Source organism: Drosophila persimilis, unplaced genomic scaffold (assembly GCF_003286085.1).
Source record: "Drosophila persimilis strain 14011-0111.01,24,50 unplaced genomic scaffold, DperRS2 tig00000124-arrow-pilon, whole genome shotgun sequence".
Classification (NCBI taxonomy): domain Eukaryota; kingdom Metazoa; phylum Arthropoda; class Insecta; order Diptera; family Drosophilidae; genus Drosophila; species Drosophila persimilis.
In genome coordinates, this window is record NW_020825294.1 from 11,627,805 (window position 1) to 11,654,640 (window position 26,836).

Here is a 26,836-nt window from a genome sequence, read left to right on the forward strand (position 1 = left end):
ATGACCAAGTGCCTATCTGTCGGTCTGTCTGTCGATCTGTCTGTCTATAGGTAGGCTATAGTGTCAGAGTTGGAGGAGCGGAGAGGAGTGCTTGTAAGGCAGCGACAAGAGAATTATTTTTATTTTTCTTCCCCCAAAAGTGTACTTTCTAATTATAAGAAAAAAGCTTTCCCACTTGCAGCTGGGTTTGCCAGCGTAGGTGCTTTTGGCTATTGACTGTTTTCCCTGGCCTTCACTGCCAGGGTCTCCAAGTTCTTGTCTTTCCTTTTGGCAGATTTTCTGATGCATCGATAAGAGACATCGACATCGCTTCGACAGAGGGAAAGACTCGAAACTGGCTTTGACTACCATTTGCCATTTTCCTGGTGGTTTCTCACTGACTTAGTATCTATTCGCACAGAAGTCCAAGATTTATGACCCCCGTCAGTGCCGGAACCATTTGAGTGGAGCTGCCAGTGGCTGTCAAACTGTGCCACGAAAATCCACATCTCTGAAATATATGTTTCCACTACGTATTACGAGAGGTTTTTCCACGTAAGAGTCTTGATGTTTTGACCCAAAACGTTCGTCCATCGTCCATCGGTAGACAAACAGCAACGACAGACAGCCTGCAACATGTTGCAAAATACGGCAACAACAATCTTTGGTGGTCGGTCTCCTCCCAGGTTTTTGGCGTGTCTTTCGACACTTTTTGACCTGTTCCAGGGAAGTCTCGTTATTCATTTGGTTCGATCGGGTGGGGCGTGAGGCGTGAGGCGTGGGGTGGGGCGTGGAAGGTGGGGTGGTGCTGGGTGGAGAGTGCTTGGAGATGGCTGCTGTGGGGCTGTGGCCAGGCCATTTGCATAACTTTTTGACATTTATGCTCTGTCATAACTTAGATTTCTTGGCCATTGGCTATAAATCAATTCGTTGTTGTCGCTCGAGAGCACATTCTATAGATTGTGTGTTTTGACTGGAGTTATGGTTATGGAGGCTTTAAGCATAACTAATTTTCAAAATCCTAAAAGTAGACTTTATGGCAGCCTCACACCGAGAGATGTGTATCTCTTCCTGGAGTTTCCAACTTCCTTTGAAAATCAATTATGTTCAAAACACCCTCCCCCACCACACACACAAAAGTCAAGTAGCCCGAACTCAACCAAAGTCTTAGATGGTAGCCCATAAAATACGCAGAGTGGCTGCCGACAAATGGAAATGGTCGTACAGCAAAAGGCCGAGGCTACAAGATACGAGTATTCGCATAGCCAAAGGGTAGGGAGAGGAGCGGAAGAGGGAAGGAGGAAACCTGAAGCATAAAGATATGACAGACAAACAATTAGAAAACAGAAAAGCCAGGTGTAAAAACCACAGAAGCACTCGCCTGCAAGCATAAAATTGAATAATAAGAAAATGTTATGCAATCCGAGTTCTTGTTCAAGTACAACTCAATGAAAACACGAAGCCATCTTCATGGCGTTACTTCAGGCTGGCTGCCGCTTTTGGTTCACAAAACACCAAAGCAGCAAAGCAGCAAAGCACCAAAGCACCAAATGGTTATTCGAGAAGAGCCGTCTTCCATGGCGGCGGCGGCGGAGACGGCTTTCTGCCCATTGTCCGTTCTTTAAATGGTGTTAAAAATGATGAAAAAGCCGACTTCAAGGAGAACCAGCTACCATAGAGTATCCCATTACAATGGGCCTGTAATGGGCCTGTAATGCATTTTGAATGATAGATGAGTGGAATTTGAAGCAATGAAGACTTGAGGTAAAATGGTAATTCTGTTGCCTAATGCTTGGATTATGTAAAACTGAGATATTTCGAGATGATACCGTGATTTTAGGCAGTTGAGAAATGTTTTTCAATAGTAATTAAAGCATAAATTACATTCACGATCCCATGCTCCACTTAATTCTGCCGAAAAAAGTTCAAGAACAACGCAACCGATCCTCGAAATCTGTGTGTTCCACTTTGTGCCGTAGAAGCAGATGCATCGATGATCCCACCGAGAACTTGACTGATTTGTGCATTAGGCTCTTTAAATTGGGGCCAATAAAGAGCACCATATCACCATCTCGTTTCCATCTGCCTTCGAATGTAGAGCACAAATTCAATTATGTTTTCCAAGTTATTGATGGACCCGACCCGCACATCTGTTCTTCATTGGTGCACCCGATTTATCAGAAGGAGAGCGTGCTCATTCTGAGGCATTTCTTTGTTCTTAGGCGCTTGGCGCGGTTAAATGAATGGTAGGTAATCTTAGGTACTTACCCTCGCAGGCCACCGTAGAGTCGTCTGCTGGATCGTCGGTCTCTGCGACCAGCTCCCAGTCGGCATCGTCTTGCGCCAGTCGCAGGGCAGCCAGATCCTCCAGCTGCTGGGCATCTACGTTCATGCCAAAGAATCCATCCTGGCACTCGTGGCACTTGACACCAATGACGCCCACCTTGCACTGGCATTGACCCGTCCGTGGGTCGCACGTGTCAGGGACAGCAGTGCCCAGGGGATCGCAGCTGCAGGGCGGACAGCGGAGGTCCACATGGGCAAAGCCCGTATCGCAATCGTCGCACTTCTGTCCGGCGAATCGGGGCTTGCACAGGCACTGGCCATCCGTGCTATCGCACAGACCACTCTCCGATCCTTCGGCATGGCAGAGGCAGGGCTCGCATCCGACGGCAGGATCTCCCCAGTAGCCCAACTTGCAGCGCTCACAGTGCCAGCCCTCAGTGTTGCCCTTGCAGGTAATGCAGGCGCCGGTGGTCACGTTGCACGGTCCGCCGGCGCAGTCGCAGCGCTGGCAGCTGCTGCCTATCTGAAGGGGATCCCCAAAGTACCCGTCGTCGCACACCTGGCAGTGGTCGCCGGTGAACCCTTCTGGGCACTGCGTGCAAATGTATTCGGCGTGCTCGATCAGCTCGAACTGCGGATTCAGATCCATGTAGTTGTAGCTCTTCAGCTGGCAGCTGGGCGAGAAGTTGTTCGAGTCCTCGGGCAACGGACAAGCACAACGTTTGCAGTCGTGAGGCGTTCCCTGGAGGGGGTTCCCGTAAAATCCAAGCTGGCAACGCTCACAGCTGGAAAAGAAAAGTATGCTTAATAATAATATAAAATCATAAAAGAGGATATGTATGTAGACAAATAATATTTTAGATATTAATAACCGTTCAAAATCATTTTAATGCATTTGCGTTGCCACATCATTGAAAGTTGTTAGAACATCGTTGTTTAGTTGGAAGTGTTGCCACATCAATGAAAATCGTATGCAAGAGCTTTAAAGCTCTAAGCTTATACTGCACTTTTCGCGGTGAGTTATCAAGTTCAAGAACCTTACATGGTTCGTGCCTTGGCTAAAGGTGGAAAATCGATTTGAAAACTTACCGTTCGCCAAATGTGTTGTGCATGCAATCGCCGCAGTTTCCGCTCTGCAGGTCGCAGGAGTTCGAGTGGCCGTTGCATGGACAGGGGATGCACTTGCTCATCAGCTGGTGCTCAGTGGAGTTCTCGTAGATACGTTTATAGCCGAAGGCACAGCCCTCGCAGGAGAGTCCCGTGTAGCCGGCAGGACACAGGCACTGCTCTACCTGCGTAGAAGCCTGGGCACCGAGCTCCACGCCGCCGGAGTAGATGACAGCCCGCACAAGCGAGGTCTCCACCTGGTCGGTGTGGAAGGCGGCGCGGATGAGCATGGCGTCAAGGGAAACGAGAACCGAGAGGAACTGGGACCGGGTCACCGCCTCCCCATGATATTCCCCTCCCTCGGTTCGCCTTAATCTGGTCTTGATGTCTTTGATGGCGGGCGGCACATGGTACCAGCCCTCCTCCGTTAGGGTCACATTCAGGCTGGCCTCCAGGCCCACGAAGGAGTCATCGGCATAGCCAATCTTCAGTCCGTTTTTGCCGCACAAGATCACATTGGGACCCGTCGAGGACTTTCCCGAGGTGTCGCCCCGCATCACAACCCACGAGAGCAGTAGCTGGAGTCTGGCCCCGTAGCTGGTCAATCGATTGCCCAAGTATCCCAAGGGTGCCTGCCAGTAGATGGCCTCCAGTTCGTCCGGTTCATTGCCAAAGGTCAGGCCCTTCTCCGCATCGACCGATATTGGAAACCACAGCTTCCTCTGTATGTCCGTGAGCTTCCAATCGTTGAGGGTCTCGAAGGCCAGTGTCTGCAGCTTGGCACTGTGACAGGTATCGGAGACACCGGAGCACCAGCAGCTGGAGCAGCCGAGTGGGTTCCGATCGCTCAAATCAAAGTACCCGGGAGCGCACTCGGAGCAGGTCTCCCCCTCCACATTGAGCTTGCACTGACATTTGCCGGAGCAGGAGCCGTCGGAGGAGAGGGTTCCCCTCTCATCACACTCGCACGGCTTGCACTCCTCTCCGTAGTAGCCGGGAGCGCACTCCTGGCACTGGTTGCCCTGGAAGCCCTCCAGGCAATTGCAGCGGCCGCCCTCGGGATGACAGCTGCCGGTGGAACGGATGGGATCGCAGCTGCACGCCACACATGGTTCCGTGAGGCCAGAGCCCAGTTCCCTGTAGTATCCGCTCTCGCAGAACTCACACTCATTGCCGGCCGTGTGGTTCGCACAGCCCTGGCAGATGCCCTTGTCCAGGAAGGGGTCGTATGAGCAGCTTTCCGCGTGGCCGTGGCACTGGCAGATCTCGCACTCTTCGCTCAGTCGGTAGGGTCGATCCTGGAAAAGGGGGCAGCATTCCTCGCACTGGACTCCACAGGCATTGTGTTGGCAGACGCACTGCACCACCGGGCTACCCGGCGCCTCCTGCGTTCGATCCGAGTGTCCGTGGCAGTCCAGTCGGGCACTCACCCGTAGCTGCTTGAGGGAGTAGAAGCTGCGCTTTTCCAGCGACGGCGAGTCGAGCAGCCAGTCCACGCTGTTGTCCAGATTCGCGGTGGAGTGCATTCCCTGCAGACGAATCCTCATGTAGCGAGCGGTAATGAACTGCATGAGCTCTGGGCTCTGGTCCATGGCCCCCGGACGATTCTTCAGGAGGGACACATGCAGCTCTCCGTTCTCCAGGGGCAGAGGCTTCGAGAACTGCGTGGAACATATGACCTCGGTGTCGTTCTGGAAAACGTATTTGCCGTTCTGTCCGGATAGACTCCAGCGACGCCTGCAGTCCGCATCACTCAGGCCAAAGTACTGCCAGGGCTCATAGTCGACGCCATCCAGGGACTTTTCGAGTATCCACGAGGCTGGTCGGGGCGAATTCGCCGACTTGAGCATCACAAAGAAGACTTGATAGGTCTGAAAACAGAAATGGTAGATGGGAAATGAATATACTACTTTTGTATAAGAGTGTATTAACGCCTGAGGCAATCTTTTTCATTAAATATTTCATTAAATATTAAACTTATTTATTTAAAGTACTCGCTAGCAGGCTCTCACTCCATCAACCAAATAGGTTCCCTACTCTTAAGTATATACTATGGAACAGATATGTGAAATAGAAGCCGAAACTCTGTTAAAGAAAAAGGAAGAACTCGATCCAGAAACACAGGGTCTCCTATCCGTCCAGTCCCTAAAGACTAACGCGGTTTTTGTCCAACAAGAAAGTACACAGTAAACCCAGCCTCTACTTCCACATTCGCTATTTCATTCAGATATTTTTGTGCATTTAAATTAACTAATTTTCCCAGCACTAAGGCCTCACTGGTGGTAGCACGCCTGCTAGTCTTACAGCCACTGAGCAAATGGACTATAAATTATCTACGCACCCAAACGTCACTGTTTCTGTCACTGGCTGATGTTTCTATTCGGCTGCGTTGTGTACAAGTACATATATCTTTGCATCTGCGACTACCAACAAGCTGGCTATACTGTCCATATCTTTGCCAGTGCTGCCAATGCTAGTGCTAGCGAAATCTTTTAGCCCACCATTGGCATCGTCGCGTCATAAATTTTCCAAACTGTCAACCCACCAGCCGCAGCCCCAGAGCGACCCGCCGACCCCCCGAAACCCCTTTCCCCGACCCCCCTGGCTCTTTCAACGTGGCCGGCAGCACCGGCTGACAAACGATATTTGGAAAATTGTTAAACAAAAAGCGAAATGCCAAAAGCGTCGCGTGTGCGAGACGCTGACGCTGAAAATGTTGCGCCTATCGAGGATCAGTGACCAAAAAAAGAGACACACAGGCCCAGGCCCAGGCCGAAACGAGGGGAAAAAATCAATAAAAGGCATGCAATTGAATTTTTCGACGGGCGACTTGTGGCGAAGGTGTGGCAAGGTGTATAATTGATTACGACGCAGTGACTTTGGCCACATGGCGCCATTTAACGAGATATTTCGATCTATCTTTTTTCTATCGGCTTTTCGCTAGTCATCATAAGCCAGGCACCGGCTCCGGCGACGGCAACGGCAACGGCAACAGCATTCCAAATGCATATCTGCGATATCTGAGAGCAGCGGAGCAGCCAGCAATCCTCACCAGCTCCCAACAACTCTATCAAATTTCAAAGCCTCTTCGGGTTGCCTACCCCAACTCACTAAGTAGCTAATGGCATCGCCAGGAGCGTTTTTCTCGTCACACTTTTCCCCAGATGTAACCAGGCGATAGATAGGCGGTGCGATAGGTGCAGCAAAACCCCAAGGAGTCGAGTCGCTGAATCGAGTGGGAAGCCAGTGTGCGCATGCGTGCGTTCTCCATTGGATTGCCTTGCCGCCTGTATTCGATTACTGCAACAACAGCAGCTGTCCGACTGATAAGATTATAACGTAAGCAAGCAAGCAGCCTAAAGAGACGGGCAGAAAGTGTAGCGGCATATTTCCAGTGTCGTGAAAACACTCCAAAAGTGAGAAACTGGAGTTGATTTTGCCTAGAGTTTGGAGTGTGTGAAAAATGCATTGTATTCATTAACGAATCTTGAAATAGATTGATTGGATAAAGATGAGGGACATTTCAGCTCCACTCTAGCTATATTATTCTAGACCGCAATTACACCTCATTTCATGATGCACTCCTAGGTTGTTCCAATTCCTCCCGATTCTATTGGGATTATATTCGCTCTGCTGCCCCTGAACTTGGCACAATGAAACCAAATCGATAAGCTATCGGCACTGAATTATGTTGTCCATCTCAAATTGCTGCCCAAGACCTTGATCGCAATCAGCTTGAGAGCTTGGGAGCTTGAGAGCAGACAGCCTGGGCTTCTGGGACTGCGAAGCAACAAACTTCCTGCTGCCTGTCCCTGTCGGAGAGAAACAAGTTCCAGATAAGAGAGACGGGGAACATGGACTCCTTCTGCTCCTGCCATGTGGAGATGTGAAAATCGTTGTAGATTGCAATCGGCGGCAGGCGGCAGGTGGCAGGAGACTGTGACGGCCTCAAGGGTAGCGCTCTGACGTTTTTATCAGTTTAGACCAACGGCCCAACAACGGACATCGGTCCGTTCGATCCACGGTCCGACGATCACTCCCAGTATAAATATTTGGTCAGGGAGAGGAGTGCTGCAACTTGTAGCAAGATTACTTGTCAACTGATAGGGCCAAATCGAAGAGAATCTAACAGAATTGTTAAATCATTCAGTCGAGACAACTTAGTTGGGAAGGCGAATATGAATGGGACAGCAACAGCGCCCGGGACAGGGACAGGGTCAGACAGGGAGGAGCCGGTCAGTAATGGGGAGCGGGGAGATAGCATTGCATGTCATAAATTACCTAAATTAACATTTATGGCAATCAAATATTTATCGCTCAATGAGGAACAGCCATCAGGCATAGCCAGCATAGACAGCCAAACTTCCTCTGCCCCAAAGCTCGTCTGCTGTTCAGTTAATTGCCAAAAAAAGGGAGGCAAACGGAAAACTCACGACATCGTAAAATTTTAAAAATAAACAGGCGAAAAATTGAAGTAGACAGACTGAAACACCACAAATAAAAGACAACAAATTTGGGGCTCTGGTCTTAGTTTTATTTTCGCCTGCTAGACACCACACGCCACACTCGGCCTATCTCGGCATATTTTTTGGCAAATTATAAAGTTTTCTGGCCCATTTGAAGAAGTACTAGAATCCGCTGTTTTGTGGTCTGTTTTTTGGCTGTTTTGGCCGGCACGTTTTCAGATAACACCCCCCACGATGGTGAATGAACCCGAACCCACATGGCAGACATGTTTCCTTTCCCGTGTATTTTCGTGTATTTTCGTGTATTTTCGTGCATTTTCGTGCATTTTCTTCTCTGTCTTCCTATCTGTTCACTGTTCAGCGTTCGCTCAGAAGTAATCGAAAAGTTTTCTGTCTGCTGCCAGTTTTTATCTCTGAGAATTGGCGCATTAATGCGGCTCAAGAATGAGCAAAGTTTTGTATAACTGGCTCTGCGCTCCGAGTCCGCGTAAAAAGCATACTTTTATCATCAAAATTGAACAAGTACGTCCCCCCACTTTCGGTGGGGCACATTTCGAGTGCTAAGCGGGCGGGCTGCTGCTTACCATTTGGTAAGGAATGTGGTTTTGAATAACTTTGAATCACTCTGTGGCTGCACCGCGAGTATGAATTGATTACTTGTTCTGTTTTTTCTGTTTGCAGTGATACAAATATAATGACTAAGGTAGCTGAACATTAATAAATTGACAAAGGAAAGACTTTAAATGTGGAACTTGTCACAAGCCGACGGCAAACGGACGGCATTACTGGGTGGGTAGGCTTCCTGGTAAATAGCATGAAAACATTTCAAGCGAAGCTTCAATCACGCAATGTATGCAAATGCAACAGACTGTTGTTGCAGCAGCGGCAGCAGAGGCAGCAGAGGCAGAAGCAACGCACGACGCCAGACTGAAGGAAGCGTTCTGTACAAGGCCTCACAGTAAAAATTCACAGGAAAAATCCTAAAAAAGAAAGAAAACTGAAATCACAGCCAAAACAAATAAATAAATTGACCATTAAAATAATTGCTGCGCCTAAAATGCGTCGCGTACGTGGCTTGTATCACGGTTTGCTTGTTGCTTTCGTAGTTGTGGCGGCAGTTGGACTTGCTGCCATTGCTTTTGTTGCTTTTGTTGTTGTTTGCTGCCTGCTGCTGCTGCTGCTGCTGCTGTTGCTGGTGCAGCGAATGTTGCAACAACTTGTCAAACATTTGAATTACAGTTACGAAAGCAATACCGATGCCAAATGACCGGCCTCTCGAGCGCCCGCATGCCCAACTACTCGTATTTTTGAGTTTTTTTCCTCCCAAATTTGGCTAAATTTAATGAAGCAATTAAATGTCTATAGCAAAAGATACACACTCGACAACAAACGACTAACATCAAACATTGAAAATGGCAAGTACTCGTATTTCTGAGCCCGGTCAGATGTCTGCCGACAAAATATAAAAATCCACAATATCCAATGAAAATATCCGATTTTTCCACAGCTCAGGCAAAAGATTCGAAACGGCTAGGAGAAAACAAATGTCAGAACTTGTATTTGGTAAAGCTCCTTCCAATGAGTCCTAAAGAATTCTGGCCATCAGGACCAGGACATCGATTGACCGCAAAGCTGTCTAGAAAAGGAAAAATATTAAAAAAAATCAACCGAATTTCTCGTATTTATCTTTCTCCATTCAAAAAGATCCCATCAAGAAAAGAGCACCAGTAGAAATTGAGAATTGCGTATTGGAGTGTCGCGATACTTGTGCCGCAACTCCAAGCGCCTCGACTGGTTTTAATAAATGATCTTGCCCCATCAAAACAATGGGACATAAGTATATGCTACAGATACAGCTAAAGCCGACCTTGGCAAATAAGTAGGGGGACCTTGCTTATAGTACCTGCATATCTAAGTAAATGTACGGTCGTAGCACTTCTCCTATCTTTCAATGTGATGGAACTATTTCACCAACGGTTTGAGAGTCTCTGCACTTGGAGTTCCTATAATCGCGATTCCCTGAGTTCTCGCTAGACTTTCAATTAGTCACGCGCGCCCCAAGCAACTCAAGCATAAATCTAGACATTGTTGTCGGAACAGACAGCCTGACAGAATGTTTAACTGCCACACTGGCTGAATGACTGAATGACTGAATGACTGCTTGACTGCCCGACTGCCTGAATTCCTGACTGACTGGCAGACAGAGAGACGGTATTCTCGGGCCATATGTAGTTCTTACCGGCCGGTCTTTTGAGGACTGTCAGAGACTGTCGCCTGTTTCCAGCGGGGGAAAATATTTTAAGCTGTCAAATCGCTGACACATGCCTGTCGTTTCTTCTGGCTGCTGCCTGTTGTTGTTGTTGTTGTTGTTGTTGTAAATCACTCGATTAGTCTAATTGTTAAAATCTACTCATGGGCGGGAGAGGCCGTTGAACGGCTTCAACAGCAAGTCCCAACGGATTTTTCGCCCGAGAATAGACAAACAGAGACACCAACGTCAATGTCGACTGTTCGTCAGAGGTCATAAATTGTGTTCTTGTTTGGGTTGGATTTTTGGGGGATCTCTTCGCTAATGTGTTTCTAAATAGTTGTGACAAATGTTTCAGATATTTCCACAACCCAAGCACGCAGACAGACAAAACACTTCATTTGACAAAACCAAATATAATCTTGGCTGCTGGTAAAGCTGCAACGCAGATCGACATTATTCGGATCTCACGAAAAGTGATTGAAAAATGGACTAAAACCAAATGGTTCATTTTCCGATTATCTTTCCTGACCATTTATTTATCCATCCATGCATGCTCGTATATATTCTCCCTCCACTTTACAGCCTGTTCGCGCATGATACGAGTATGCTTAGAACTAATGATATTCCGAGCAATGATCCAAGCGACACACTTATCGCCAACATCTCCATAGTCTCTGTGGCACAGTGAATTAGTCCCTACGTTAGACACATGACCAGGACTCTTCTCACTTGGAACATTATCAGACCGAGGCAGTATGCCTTCAAATACCTAGGAATTTCAACCCTAACAACAAACTATTCTCAAAACAAAGTCCTGCTACAAATGACCATACCTGCCCCGATATGGCGTTATGGACTACAGCATATTTCAAGCTAAAATACTAAGCCAAATAGACATAGACTTTTCGCTCACACCCAAATGCTCTAGCACAAAGAACTCGCCGCAAACTAAGACCAAAAATATTACTGGGAACACCCATCCGGCCTACACAGAAGAAGGATATACAAATCAGCATCGTAGCCATTATATAACTACACCTGTCTATTGCATAAGGTGTTCATAGGAATTAAAATTTTCCAATGTTTATTTATATGTAGTATGATTGGGCTCAAACGTGCTAACAAAAAATACAATGGTTCTTGAATTGTTGGATAAGTAGTAGAACAACAGCGACTTGACAAAAAAGACTCCCGCCAACAGCCGCGCTCAGAATGGTTATCGATAGACGAGTATCGACTGGTGGTGGTATCGCACCAGATACAAATACACACTTATGTACGTACCTACACAATGTACATATAACCTAGAATAAGAAGAGAATAAATATCCCTTTTCTAAAAGTTGTTGTAGAAATAAATAAAATACAAAAATGCTTATATAGTATACATATGGTCAACGCCAATGTCGATAAGAGAGCAACACAGAAGGGCTTGGCTTGACTTCCCTTCTGCGGTTGTGGAAGAGACTGCGGAGTCGCAGATTAGCTGGAGAATTTCTCGCTGGAAGGCTCCATCTCCGATACTGAAAGGGATTCAATATACTCAATATATGCCGAGTGGAGATGAGTGCAGAGGAGGAGATCGCTAGTTAAAAAAATTAAACCCAAACCTGAATTCTTTGACTTCCGGCTTTTCAGCACTATCCGATCTGAGAAAATGAACTACTTCTGGTCGAACTGTAAGGGTATTTAGGATTCTGTACTGCGAAGCTGGCAATTCGGCATTTATCTTTTATCCGCGAACTTATTTTGTACTCACAAAATGAAGATTTAGTCGCGAGTCGCTGCTCAGTTCATCAACAACGTAACATAAAGGCGGATGTTTTTTAATCTTTAATGTTTAGAAACAACATTCGAAGCAGAACACAGCACAATAATGTTCAATTGGAAGCCTTTCGTGTGGCTGGCAATACTCGTAATTGGGTGCGATGCAGCGGAAGTCTGCAACGACAAGGAATGGCAGTGTGAAGAAGACGGAAAGTGTATCTCGTTCGATGATCGGTGTAATGGGACTCCAGATTGTGAGTACGGGAGCGACGAGTCCTTCGCAGAGTGCAAGGCTCACCCGGGGTACATGGAGCGGGGGAAATTCTACTGTGCCTCGGGTGTAGCAATGATCGACGCAGTAATGTGCAACAATATTACGGACTGCCCTGATGGAACAGATGAACTGCCGCAATTGTGTGTGGTTGACGTACTAAGATTCAAGGACTTGAAAGTCCAGGGCATGTGTAACAGTAGTGAAGAAATGGAATGTCTACCTGGGGAGTGCGTGCATCAGTATAGAACATGCGATGGCCGTATCGACTGTAGCAATGGCCGTGATGAGTCCCTTGAAGTCTGTTTGGATCCCTGCAAAGGCTGTTTTCAATGTGCCAACGGAGTGAAAGTCGATGAAAAGCATATCTGCGACAACAAAATCGACTGCCTGGACGGATCCGATGAGTTGTTCAACGTCTGCGACGGGGAAAAAAACTGGGTAAAAGGCCCGGATATGATCTGCATCGAGCCGCCAGGCGGTTGTTACCTATTCACCAATAACACAAAGTTCCATTCGAAGAACGGAACACGATTTGTCTATGCCAATCAACCAGCCGAGCTGCAATGCCAGAGAAAAAATCACACAGTATGGAATGTGTGCATGAACGACGGGTCCTGGCACAACCCGACCAACCCTGTCTTCGCGAACAGAAACCCGGACACGAATGGCACAAATGGCTGTCCAATGAACTGGTACAACAATGAGACCATGATTATTTACGAAATTCACGAAGGCGGCTATTCCACCATCACCGAACCACCCATCCATAATATGCAAGTGAAGTTCGAGTGCCGCAATAACTACTACTTTCTGCCATACCTCTCCGCTAACGATACCATTATATGCCATAACAAACATTGGATAATCGAGGACTTCAATCCGCGCTGCACCAGTAAGAATCTCGTTTTGCAAAGTATCTTTTCCTAGTACAAGTTCTTTCCGTCTCACTTTCAGAGCTTTGCAATCCGAGCGAGCTAACCAAACTTTATTCTATGAGTCCCATATGCAAGCACGGCGAGAATGGAAGACGCGTCAATTGTCAGTTGGACAAATACTCCCTGACTCCTGATACCCACGTGGAGTTCGTATGCGCCGAGGGCTTCACGGACCTGACCAGTGATAAAAACATTGTAACTTGCAACGAAAATGGCGTATGGGAGGGCTTGCAGGACCTGTGCTTGAATCAGATTAAACTGTGCGAGTACGGATGCCACTCTCGGCGCCATAAGGCTGTCACATTTAGCAAATCGGGCGATCCAACAAACTCCCATCACGCATCCTGGGTCGTACCCATTTATACGAATAAGAACGATACGCAATATAAATTCGCGTGTGTTGGCAATCTGATCGGACTGCATGTCGTATTGACTGCAGCCCATTGCATAATGTATCTGAAGCCAGACGAAATACGCGTTGGAACGACCGGCAACCGATCCGAGGTAATAACAATTACTGAAGAGTACTACGCGGTTGAACTGGTTGAAAAGTACATGTATGTAGTGGGATTTTGCCATACGAGTAACATATTTTTTTTACCAAATTTCTTCCATTTTAGAGCGTATGAAAGAAATAGCCACAACCACGATCTAGGAATTATCATACTGAAAAGGCATATAAAGCTCCGTGAAGATCTGCAAGTTGTTTGTCTGCCATACGACCTGAAAACTCCTATAAGCTTGAACGGTTCATCGTTAGAAGTGTTTTCTTGGTCGGCCACTGGCTTTTTGACGAGCGTCTCCGGTGCCATCACAGTGCGAAAAGAGCACAGTGGCGATGTGGGAATAAACCTACTAGACGATAAGAAACTCTGTCATGGGGACAGTGGAGCCGGGGTGATCGTGCCGTGTGAAACCTCAGCGCTGTGCTTAGTCGGTGTGGTTAGCAGATCAGAGATGGCAGTGGATCGTCTAACAAACTGCTCTGGCGATGTGACTGCCGCCAGCATAGTTGCCAAAAACGTTCAAGATTGGATCAAAGAGAACATAAATATTTATTCGATCTGCCCGACTAGCTAGTATTTATCTTCTTTCCGTAACGGCCCAGTTTATCTGCATTTCTATAAGTAGCGTTACATATATTATTTCCACGATCTGCATACGAATAAAGCCCTTAGTAATTAAATCAAATATTAAATATCGTAACAGAAAAAGTACTTTCTGAAATGCTAAATACTTGCATTCACAGATCAAGTTTATCAGAATGAATACACAACACAAAGAGAACAGAGATAAGCCAAGAATCAAGCGCTCTAACATACATATGTATATAGTACGAGTACTATCTGACCCGGTAAATCATTTGCCGCATTGTTGTGAACTGTTTCTGTTGCTCCGCTTCTATTGCGACTTCAGGAGACGGCTTGAATCGGGATCCGTGCCGATGAGCGGTTCTGGTGGTGTCCGAATTTCCGGTAGTTGGGCTGACTAATTTTTGGATTTGGCATTCTTTTTCCATAGTACCAATCATTTTCGTTATCTCGTTGGATTCGTCTGTTCCTTCGGCTCCACTATTTCGCATATTTCTTCCATTATTTTTTCACTGACCAAAGAATACTTCATTACGTTTATATTTTGTATGGGATACTTGGATATTGTTCATACAAAAACACTAAAATACCGATTACAAAATTGTGGGTTGTGGAAGTATTGTATGGAAAACTATTTTGCGACCTACTTAACACTGGCTCACATTTTATGGAAATCTGGTAGACAGATCATTCTATATTATCCCGGTTGCTACATCGACTTCGACCTTTTCTATCTAATCGATAGAGCAAACAAATTATGCATTTTTAAATAAATAAACAACAAAGAAGTTCAGTCGAACAAGCCCTCTGACAGGCTGGGAAATATTCTGTTTCGTCGCTCAGGCAAATCGACGTAATGAGAGCGTGTAAATTTTGACACATGCCCCTCATTTGACTCCGTTTTCCGTTTCTCGAGCTTCCCCTCTGTGCACACGAGATAATCATGGGAACCCATAGATCTTTCCGTTGTTCTGTCGGTCGATGTCTGACCAAATATGTAGTTCAACATGCGACAATTGAGCTTACAAATGGCCAAACGCTTGACATCTACATACATATTGTGCTGACTATGTGGAACCATAAAAGCTTAGTACAGCTACATTTTAGCTGGGTCTCTGTTTTTCCATCTAAAAGTATTGCTAGGCACTGTCAGAATTAATTAAGTGAAGGGGTGAAGGACTCAATTGAAATGCTTCTGAGGCTGCTGGCAGAGTTCTCCCTCCCTTTCGCGAGGGGGAATTGCGTGCAGGAATTTATTAATAACCTTGGAGAGGAACGCATACGCATGGCTGTCATAAATCTTTCATACTTTGGGGCATATGCAAAAACAATGTTTTTAATTTTGAATCACTTCCAGTCTGTGGATGTGGATGTGGATGGGATGTTCCTCCTTCTTGGCTGCTTCTCGTTTTAATTAAGTGTACACTCGATGCCTCTTCCCCTGCCTCAGCCTCTGCCTTGGCCTCTCCGGCCAAAGTCTTTGTCTGCCTCGCTATGGCCGATGCAGATCGGATCCTATCCGGGGCTTGTGGCAGTGAAAGAATAATATCAAAACATTGAAATACGAGTATGTATCTCTCGGAAGACTCAAGTGCAAGCTGCACTCGAAATGTCAACTTTGTGTCCGCTGATGTTAAACAGATGTACGTTCTTCCCCGATTTCACTCTTCCCTTTTGCTCAGCACATCATCGTTTTATTGCGGGAAGGTTGTGAAAGTGTGGATCAGATGCCGACGAGGATGATTGGGTGGCAGAACGAGTCGTTGTGGGTGGCAGTGGGCTCCAATTTGGAATTCCAATTAACACTATCGGAGGACTATTAGCACTCGATCGAGTTTTAAATATCCATTCGAAGTGTGAGAAACTTTCTGGGTGGACTGATCTTGATTGGGGCCCTAGAAGATCGGAGAGAAAGAGTCCTATGCTAAGGGCCTTACGCTAATAAAATACCTCAGCGCCTATATAGACTATTGCATTTCCGGTAGGTGCTTGTATCAGATACATCTCATCAAATACAACTCAATCACCCCGGAAATCACGCTTCCACAACTTGGGAAAGTCTTGCCGATAATATGTAAACTAATATGGCTTAATCAAAACTCCATCAAAAGCAATTTATGTTGGCCATTTTGAGCTTTAGAATTGAATGAAGACTGGGCTGGGACTGGTTTCAGGTACAGTTGCAGTTGCAGTTCCAGTTCCAGCTCGACTCTTGGTCGCGATGATCATATTTCAAAGTTCCAATGGGACAAGCCCATGACATGCACATGGATGGATCACGGAGCTGGCGTTAAATCGCTTGTAAATGAGTGACAAGTCAGCGGCTTAATTACAAACTGGATCACAGCTCTCGTCTGTTGCCTGTCGTCTGTCACAAGAGCTTAGCCTCGACTCCGCGGCCTCTATCGTTGGGTTATTGGATGACAGCGCGCGTAAGAGTCCGATCTGGGGTTCCTTTCAACTGATCTATGATCTCTGATCAGACTCACCTGCTTGAGATCCAATGTGATGGTCACATACTCGAAGTGTCGGCCACCCTGAAGCGTCGGGGACTGCCACCAGATCTCCTCGAAGCCGGATCCGGGCGAGATTAGCGACTCGATGGGTCGCTGCTTGGCGCGATCCGAGGAGTGGCCATTGCAGGTGCCGCACTGCTTGGCCCAGTTCCGGTGGGGATAGGCGTCGACCAGCTTGCAGTACTCCTCGGCCCCGTTCTGCCCACACGTGGCATTCACTGTGATCGAGGCCCGTGGTGCCACATTGAAGAGCGGCGGATAGAGGCCTCCCGAACTGGACAATGATCCGACGCCAGCGGATTCGTCATCGGCCTGCTGGCTGTTGAGCAAACGGAGGACTGAAAGTAGAGTAGTACAATTGATGTTAAGATAATCGAAGTTCAAAGGGAGTCTTAGAGTCGTACAATCTTAGAGGGTTACCGAAATCTATCCACTTCTGCAGATTGTTCAAACTTTGACAGTTTTTCCCATGCCAATCAATTGAATTGATCCAGCCAACAAGTCGGAACAAGCCCTCAATAAAACACTGCCAATAAATCAGTGACAAGGCAGGGGGCAGCCTCCAGTCCGCGCTATTCTGAACTTTGCACCAGAAGCGTTGTTGTACGAGTACGAGTTCGAGTTCGAGTATCTCACGGTGTGCACAGATAGCCATGGCAGGCAACAATAAAGGCCACAACTTTCGAGATAAACTGTATCGCTGACCAGCAGCTGGCTGCAGTTGCCTGGCAGTTGACCTGGTACTGGTATGCCATTTGCATGTTTGGCAGCTCCAAATTGCAGTCCGCTGCTGTTTTGGCAATTGTCAACGAAAAGTTGAAAAGTCTTGCGAACAGTACAAAGTTGTTGACGTAATTGCTTTAAAATTGCATGCTCTCGTGGGCTACGGCGGAGGATTGGATAGATGGGAGAAGTTCCATTAAATCACTCGAAGAATGCCATTATAATGGATTCAAAACAAAGCCCAAGCCAGGAAATATTACTACTATTTGTATATCGAAACGTTCACATTTTCTTTCGCTTTCTGCTCAGCCTTGTCAAGGTTCACGGCAAATTTGAAAATATTTTCATTTTTTGTGGCGCATTCAATTTGTCAAAACATTTAATCAGCTAAACTTTTCTCACTTAAGCTGTCGGCGCTGCAGCGCCTGGAAAACGTGAATGCATTCGTACACTCAAGTGGTATATTCACGGGGAGGATTGAGTGGAGGGGCATGGAAATGGAAATGGAAATGAAAATGAATATGGAGGTGCAGACACGTTGAAAAGGCCACTTCCAGCCCGCAGCCCGCAACCCGCAGCCTCTACTCCACTCCTCTCCACTCGACTCCAAGCACAGCGTCCACTCAGCAGTTATTTTTTTTTTTTTTTTTTGGCTACCGCAAATTTGTCATTTGTCAAAACATTTAAATGCCATTTGGCGGTTTCCTCTCGAGTTGGGCGGTGATTTTGACAGCTGTCGATAAGTTTTTCTTTCACGCTTTTAACACTTTATGCTTGAACTTTGCCCAGGGCAGGCTTTTCCCGTCTGTTTCGGCCAAAAAGCATTTGTTTGGATCGCTTATAAACAGTTTTTGGGGGCTTTCAAGCCTAGTTTTCGGAGATCGCATTCGAAGTGAAAGTTATACAACTTTGTTTCGGCTTTCGGCTTATGGGTTTTTTTTGCGTGATTTGTGTCAATTATTGATGACTTTGAAGCTGGAATGCCGAAGGGTTGCTCTCATTAACCGAAGTGTTCCTCTTCAATCTCTACTGTCCCAGCACTTAGTCTCTGTTATTTGATCTGGGGAGATGTCCTTAAATTTTGATTGCTTTCGATTACTGTTTACACTGCAGACAATCCATTAATTTTACCCTCCCATTTGTCCCCATTTTTGCAAGTAATTGAGCCGTTTGCCGAAACCTTCGCACCACCCAGACACAGGAACAGCCACAAGCTCATTCGGCAGTCCCCAGTCTCCAGTGAAGCCTATTTATGGCCACAATTTTGATTACTTTTCCATCCATCTTCCATCCATCCATCCGTCCTTCATTCTCCTTTTCGGTAGCCGGGACCGGCTGTCAAATTGCATCAGCTTGCTTTCGTCAGGTCGCCCCAGAGCGAGGGAACTTTGATTTTGATTTGCCTTTTTTGGACTCCTCTTTATAAAGTTTACGATATACCAGTGTGTGTACGTATATGCTGCTTTTCGGCTACTGGAACTGAACGCAATTTAGTTATGCAAAAGAGTGGGGAAAATTGATTGGACACGAGAACTGTGCTCTGACAGGAAGCATTCCTTTCCATGCGATTCCATGCGATTCCCAGTGCTAACAACTCAAGATTACTAGCTTAACAGCAGCTTGTCTGCTCTGTATGTCCATCTGTCTATCCCTGCCCCACAATTGGCGTTGGATTGCAGTGCAATCTTTGAAGTTGGAACGCAATTCGAACGACTTAATAAGCAGCACCGCCATGAAGATGGAAATGAGAGAAAGGAGAGAGAATCGCAGCACCCCTGTAATTCCCCTGCAATGTGGCATAATTGGCCACAAGGAAAACAAGCACAGCCGCCGGCTGGACTGTGGACTGGGGACTATGGACTATGGACGTTGCACCAGTCGGAGGATGATAGCCAAATCCATAGCAGTCTGTCCAAAAATAGTCAAATATTTCTGTATCTTTTGCGCCGTGTAGATATGACTGAAATGCTGGAAAACAGTGAAATGCTTTCAACTTCTTTAGCTGGCGGCGGCAGCTGGATTTGAATCGGATCGAAAGACTCCTTCTACTTCAATCCCGTGTGCCTTTAATGGTTCGTAATTAATCAGGAATGACCTGAAACAGCTTGGATGTGGTATAGGTGCTTTATTTTAGACATTTTTAGACAAATTCGATAGTGTAAACCATGCAATCCGTTTCGGATCAATCAGCTACATTTAGCCGAAGGTGAACGCAGATCAAAATTGATTGAAATTATGCTACTTGCCACAACACGCTCCCCTTGGAGTCCAGGCCAAGTGGAGTTCAGTGCATCACCCACCACTTGATATGCTTCTTGTGAGTCATCGGCACAACATTCGCATCCACAGTGAGTACAATCGAGTGGCAGCTACCAGTCTTCAATACCAAATCAAGCATTACTTGCATAACCCGACAGACAGAGTCATCGACAGCGACATCGACCAGTCCGTAGTTATTGCTTGGCATCATGATGAACATCATCATCATCATCATCATCATCATCATCATCATCGACCTCATCGCGATCAACGGGCCCCAGACCCAGACCGGGCATGGATAAATATTTTTCCAAAGCACAACTCGAACAGAAAAGAGCCCCAGACAAGCGAACATGGAGCTGGAGCTGAAGCTGGAGCCCAGAACCTGGACTGGATGCCACTTGAACGCGTCAGAAAATGCCGGTAGCCCAGTGGAGAGGAGACAACTCGGAGTTGGTTTGCTGGAAGGAGATTGTTGGTGGTGGTGGATGTGGTGGACAGAGCATGTGTTCTTCTCACCATCGGTCAGCGGCTTTTGAAGCACCCACTGACGAGACCCAACAAGAACCAAACTATGCAGCATCCGTCTAGCATCCATCCATCCATCCATCCATCCGACCATCCACTTGGATGCAACTGCAACTCCGATCCCAGCCCGTTCGGGTTCCCACTGTTTCCCGGCTTTTAAAGCGGCGACGCACCGATGCATGACCAAACATCTTCAGTTCTGGTCAGTTTGATGCCCATGTTGTTCTTTCCTTCATTTTATTTCTTTTCTTGGAAATCTGTTGACTTCCCCATCCGCAAGCCCATCTTTGTCGTGTCGTCGTCGTCGTCGTCGTCATCGTCGTCTTGTTTGTCAGTTTGTTTATTTGTTAGCCAGTTTTGTTTATTTTCAATAAATATTTGACATTTGTCTATGCATTTTTCCCGAGCCTCGAGGACAAGTCAAGCGTTTGGCTGCCAACACCGACCGGGTACATTAATTTTTCAAGTACCTGTACCCAGACCAGTCCCGCCCTCCCATCTCTGCCATCTCCCCCATCTCTCCCAGCTGCGTTCCAGAACCCGCCCATCCATCGGGAATCGTAAAACTTTTGCTGCAGTTGTCACTGCAGTCACAGACGAAGAAAAGTTCTCAAAGTCTTTCCTCCATGCGGATGTTTGGTTTAGACTTTGGTCGCGAAAGGAAAGGAAATGTTTGCTGAAAATTTTGCGTGTGTGAAGTGTGGAATTCGTCGCTTTAGTTTCTGATCTGATTTCTAATTGTGTGACATTCAAGAAAGAGTAGACCCGTCCGCAGAGTCCACATAGATATCTTTTCGACAGCACTTAATCTCTAGTTTAGGGATACATCCATACGTTCTCTCCGTGTGCCTGTTGATCTTCTCTTGCCAATTTCTTGCCCTAGCGACCCATCCTGCTCTCTAGCTAATAAAATATTTTGTCACAATGTTCTTAATGCCCGAATGAACACGACGTCTCCTTCAAATTGGTGCCTTTTCCCATCGCCATCTAACAAGCTATGGGCGCCTAATTAGGCGACTCGTTTCGCCTGAGCTTCAAAGCTGACGAGACTTTTATCTAATCGCGCATCGGAATTGTGTAAGCCACCAGCAAAATCTGTTCGTGTAGCGGTTCATTTAATAATTTAATAAGCGCCACGAAAACTTAAAGATATTTGGTGATGAGGTTGGGGTAGTGGGGGGCAGTGCAACCTTCGGGGCACTTGTACTGCGATAATTATCACGATTTACGAGCCAAAAGCTCTTATCGGACACTTGCAATCTCGCAGTCTTAAAGTGCACGAAAAGGCGTCGAAATGTGCATTCAGCCATTATCCATATCCATACGGCCATTTCACGGGGCATGGAAAGGGGGACAAATGAATGGCTCAATGGCCTGGCAGTGTTTGCCAATCACTCGAAATGCATTTGTCTTGTGTTTACCAACACTGCACTGCGCTGCGCCGGTCTGAATGCTGCGCAGGCGCAAACGAGATCTCATTTTGGGGTCTTTGAGATCCCATCTCATACTCGTATCGGAGTCATTAGTTTCACCTGAGTGGGTTCGGTTTGGGTGAGCTTTGCGATACTCGATATCCGCAGGAGAACGCGCTTAAGCCTCTGGAAGAGAGAGCCACGAGTCGCCCACACTTCTGTTGCGGGGGGTATCCCTCTCAGTGATTTCGGTGCACTGTTAATTTGTCAAAAGCTGTCAGATTTAATTAATAACTCGACTTCTACTGGATTGTTTTTACTCACTTCTTCTCTACCTCATTCGAGAATTCCCCTTTTCTTCACTTGAGTCCCGGTCCCGAGTCCGGAGTCAAGGCGAGAGTCGCATAATAAGTAATGTCATAATTAAATTTATAAAATCTGAGTCATCTCCTCCGGCCCGAGGTCCGGACAGGGGCTGACAAGTTGTGTCGCCGTTGTGGTCTGTCTAGACAGACTGAGATTATGTCTGCGGATGGGTCACAGTCGCAGTGGCATGGGCAGTCACAGGAAAAGCCAGAAAAAGAAAGGGAAACTAAGGGAGATTGAATCGAAGTTAAGGAATTTCTTGGGTGCACAAGAAAGGAAGCGAAACGAAGCGAAACGAAACGAGACATGATACTCATACATAAGTCTGACTGCAAGATGACGCAAGATTATTATAATAATCTCCGGCTTTAGTGTGATATGCAAATACCTTGCGTAGATGTGAGCCTCTTGGCGGGTTACCTGCATTCCAAAAGAAAATCGAATATAATAATTGAATTTCAATCGAAATAAAAGAGATCTCACTCATATCCCAAGCTGTATGCATGACAATCTTTAGTATTCCTTAACCGATTCTAAAATTGCTCCATAAGAGCATTACATTTACGAGTGTGTACGGTGTTTTGTGGCTTTTTAACGAGTTAACCGGCGATTCAGTCAACATTAACTGGGTCGCTCGGCCATCTCCGACTGCCACTGCCTCTTGGACTGCCTCTGGGACTGCTGTTAGTCCGAAACAGCAGCCATTAATGGCACACGCTATATGCGATCGGCTATAAACAAATCATTTACCCGCAAGAGAGACGTCGGAGACAAGTTTATAAACCCATTGGCCCGCCCCGAAACTTTTCGACTTTCGGACAGACTGCCATAAATCCTGGCGTTTGCCTGGGCCTGTGCCAGCGCCAACGCCACCGCCACCGCCATCGCCAACCCTCCTGCAATCAGAGTTGACTTGTAAACTATTTAATTAGCACATGGTCCGTAAGCGCGTTAGTTTTGGTTGTAAAAAGGCGCCGACGAAGCCACGATCTGTAGGCGCTGTAGGCGCCGTTTGAACCATTTGATGGCGCCGCCGAGTGGCCACTGACTTGGCCAATTGTCCAAGCCACCAGCACCACCAAGGAGTTGGTTAATTGTTCATACTACAGTGCATACAATACGTATGCAATACGTTCAATACATTGAGAAGAAATTGCATTAATTTGGCTTGTTTACGTCGCATGTCGCCTGACGCTGTTGATGATTCGTATCTCTCTTTTTGACTACAAATTTTTATCGCCCTGTCTCCGGCACAGCGGACCGTCCAACCAGTTTTGCCCCACTCCTCTGCCGGTGCTGTTGGTTTTTGTTATTGCAACTTGATAAGCCTTTATCCTGTCGCGTCCGCGTCACAGAAATGTTGTCCATTTGAGTGGCAATTAACGATTTTATTGAACAAGCTGTGGGGGAATTATCTCCTAAGTTGAATGCGAAAATGCTTGAGAAATTTCCAAGCCAAATTGAGCGGCCTAACTGTTAAGCCTACGAGACACTGGCTATAAAGTCAGCAGTTTTGCTCAGGAAAATGGCATATACCCATCTGGCCAAGATTCAGTGAACGTTCGATACGAAAACTTGATGGAACTTATGGGAATCCTAGCATCATTTTGATTGAGTCGCTAATGAACATTCAAGCATGTCATAAAAACATACATAGCATATATTTCTAGGACACCCCAAAAAAAACCGCAAAATAATTATGACAGCCGGACAGAGAGCAGTCAAGAGTAATTTTTACAAAAACGAAATCGAAATATTTTCTGAGCAACTCGAATTTTCATTAAAGAAATGTCAATAACTGGTTCCAGCAACAAATAGCCTTCGAGTCGTATTAATTAAGCAATTTGTCAGGCGTCGTGTCGAGTCGAGTCGGTCGCCTCTCTGATCCCAATCCCCAAAAAGCCCCCCGCCCGAATCGGACCCCATCCCATCCCTGATCACCCTGATCTGGCGATCGCTTTGCATGCGCCGTGTCAATTCCCCGCCGATACACGACAGTTGCGTTATTTAGAACACTAATCAATGGCAATACGAGTGCCAAATGTTTCAATCGATGCCAGCGGAGATGCTGGGGCTGCTGCTGATGGTGCCCAGAGCTGTCAGGAGACAGGCCGTAAGCCAGGAGACAGGCCGCCAACGGCAGGCGACAGCTAGACTTGAACCTGAACCCGAACCCAGAGCCAGAGCCAGAGCCCCAGCCAGGGGCTGAACCTGATCTTCTGCGCTCCACTGCTTTCCCGGACGGCTTTCGGCATTCGGGTTTCGGCTGTCGGTTCTACCGGCTTTCAGCGTGTTGGCAGCGCGTGTCTGCAGACAATTTGTTTTGTCGTTTCATTACTTTTCAGGCTCCAACTTGATTTTGGCATTTTAATGGGCAAAACTATATGTGTGTCTGTGTGTGTGTGTATTTGTGGAAACCCATTTTCCAGGTTGCACTCATCCTGCACTTTTCCATTACTCATGTCCCCTGAAAACATTTTGCACTAACTCCGCGTGGGCGTTGCCGCACCGCAATTTCCAGGGGGCATGCCATTCCTTCCCTTGTGGGCCAAGCTGCATCGTCGGGAGGGGTCTCCGGATTTTCACACTCTATGCGTGACTCATGTTCGGAGGCACGTTTCGGCAGCTATCTGTCAGCTTGTCTGCCTGCCAGTAGTCTCCCCCCGACTCTCCGTCCTCCACTATTAATTCCAGCAGCCCCTGGGCATTGTCTGTTGATGGATGAGCCACCGTTGCGCCTTCACTCGCTCGTCGTCTACCACATTCAAAATAGATTGGCGGAAAGTTGTCGCTGATTGTCGGCGCACTTGTACTCGCCTTGTAAGTGGGTAAAAGATACACAGACAGTGACAAGGAGGATGCTGCAACGCAATCTTGTGGAGGTCGTCTGCGTCTGTCCGAGGGATGAGTCAGTGCGGTAATATAGCAACGAGATTGATCAGCAAAGCACTTTCATCACCAGGCTTGATCTCAGCAGAGGAGTACGAGTATCAATAGGATGGTATGTTTCCCAGGAACGCCGAAACTCCCGCTCCAGCATCACCACCATCGCTCCCACATCCTGTGCCACATTTCGTAGGAAAAGATCGGGAAGATCAACCAGGCCGCTATTATTTTATTGATCTTTCATCAGTTTGATTAGTTTGGGGAGAATCGCTTTCAATACCCCACAGCTCGGAAGAACGGATGAACGGAAGAACTTCTTTCGGCGCGAACATAAAGAATTATTAGTCCACGGCCCTGACAGCCTGCTCGATTGACTGCCTATAATATTTACACAAGACTTTCGAGTGCTTTCCGCCGTTCGTCGAAGGAAATCATGAGTTTCCCTTTCAAGAAAAGCAAACTAAAGCGTTCTATCTTCCACAGATGGGATGAGTGCATAGGAGGCGTAGGAGTTGGCTGTGTTGACACGCAGGGGCTTGATGTTGATGTATTTGCCACGATTTAAGGCCATTACGTCCGACCAGAGTGTTCCTTGACTATCACGACGGTCGCAACAGGTAGAAACTGTAATCCGACACTGGGCAAGCCATGGGACTGAACTGGAGGGACTGTATGTGTTTAGTATATCACTCGGATCGCAAGTCGATACTTTTCGGCAGTGGGTTCTATCTTGGTCTCTCCCCGAATCAGACCTGGAGTTGTACCTGCTTCCCTTGGGCATTTATCAATGAAGTTCAATGACAGTTGTCGAGGCATTCGATCAACGATCGTTTATCAGACAAACAGCCTGATAACGACAACGACCGACCGCTCTTGGCAGAGGCTACGAGACATCGTACAAAGTGAAACATGAAAGTGTTCCATTCAACCTGTTGATCATGTGGGGATATACTGGTATTGTTTGATTGGGCGACGCTGCCACACGATACGGAGGCCGTGAGAAGTTTATTTGTGAATGATAAACGCAAAGAAGTTGTCGGTCTTCTATCAAATCGAATGTTGATCGAAGTTATTCATACACTTTGAAATTCATGAAAATTCATTTGTGAAATCTGTGGATAAACCTTTTTGCCATCTCCTATTAATAATATTAAAATAATATATATGTACATATGTAGGAATGTAGTCCTTATATCATTTATTATTGGTTTCAAATGGGGTACAAGGTGTCTAGAATACTTCGTAGTTTTATACGTATTACAGATGATGCAACATCGGCTCGATTCGAACGATTTCCAGCTCCTCCAGCCCGACTCTCAGTATCGGTATCGATGATCGGTATAGACTAGGGATCATATGTACCTCGTTTGTGGAAGCCCAGCACGTGCGACGAATCCCACAAATCTGATTATCCTACAATAATTAGGGAGTACTTGTTTAATAAATCTTCTTATATTGGTGTAGTAGATCATCTGCTATTCCCATGGCCCATTTTTATGAACCTTTCATTCAGCTTTGATTCAATTAGTATCTCCATCGAAAGGGGCACCTTTCCATAGCATCAACTCCACCAAAGGCAGCTGTTCCATGCACAATAGCTTCTTCACCAAATGGTGACCCACTTCTTGGGAAGAAAACAATCCGGAGACTAGAAACAATTTATTCGCTCTCCCATCTCTTATCTCAAGTGTCTGCACTAACGAGCTTCGAATTTGTTATACACTCTCTGGGCCCGGGCCGGCCCGTCCCGTCCGTCCGTTCGTCCGTTCGTCCGTTGTGGCATGCCCCCCAACTTTACCCGCACGCTTAACCCACCAACGACTGACTGCGACTCTGACTGCACATCAACAACCACAGCTGACCCGTTAAATGTTCCGGTGGCCGTCATCGTGGTTGTTGTTGCTCTGGCGGTTGTCGTCGCCGCCGAGCAGACGGCGTCAATGCCTTATCAAAACTTGGTCTATAACATTAATTTATAGCCAATGCAAACA

General features: G+C 46.7%; 1 protein-coding gene across 1 annotated transcript in view; it reads right to left on the minus strand.

Moving 5' to 3' along the window:
* Nucleotides 1-26,836, minus strand: part of LOC6598088 (laminin subunit alpha-1) — a 71,646-nt gene that overhangs the window by 40,473 nt on the left and 4,337 nt on the right. Inside the window, exons 2-4 of the mRNA XM_026987463.1 lie at nucleotides 16,645-17,009; nucleotides 3,355-5,243; nucleotides 2,248-3,050 (exon numbers count right to left, since the gene is read on the minus strand). Of these exons, the coding sequence (XP_026843264.1) occupies nucleotides 2,248-3,050; nucleotides 3,355-5,243; nucleotides 16,645-17,009 (3,057 nt within the window). The remainder of the gene's footprint in view (nucleotides 1-2,247; nucleotides 3,051-3,354; nucleotides 5,244-16,644; nucleotides 17,010-26,836) is intronic.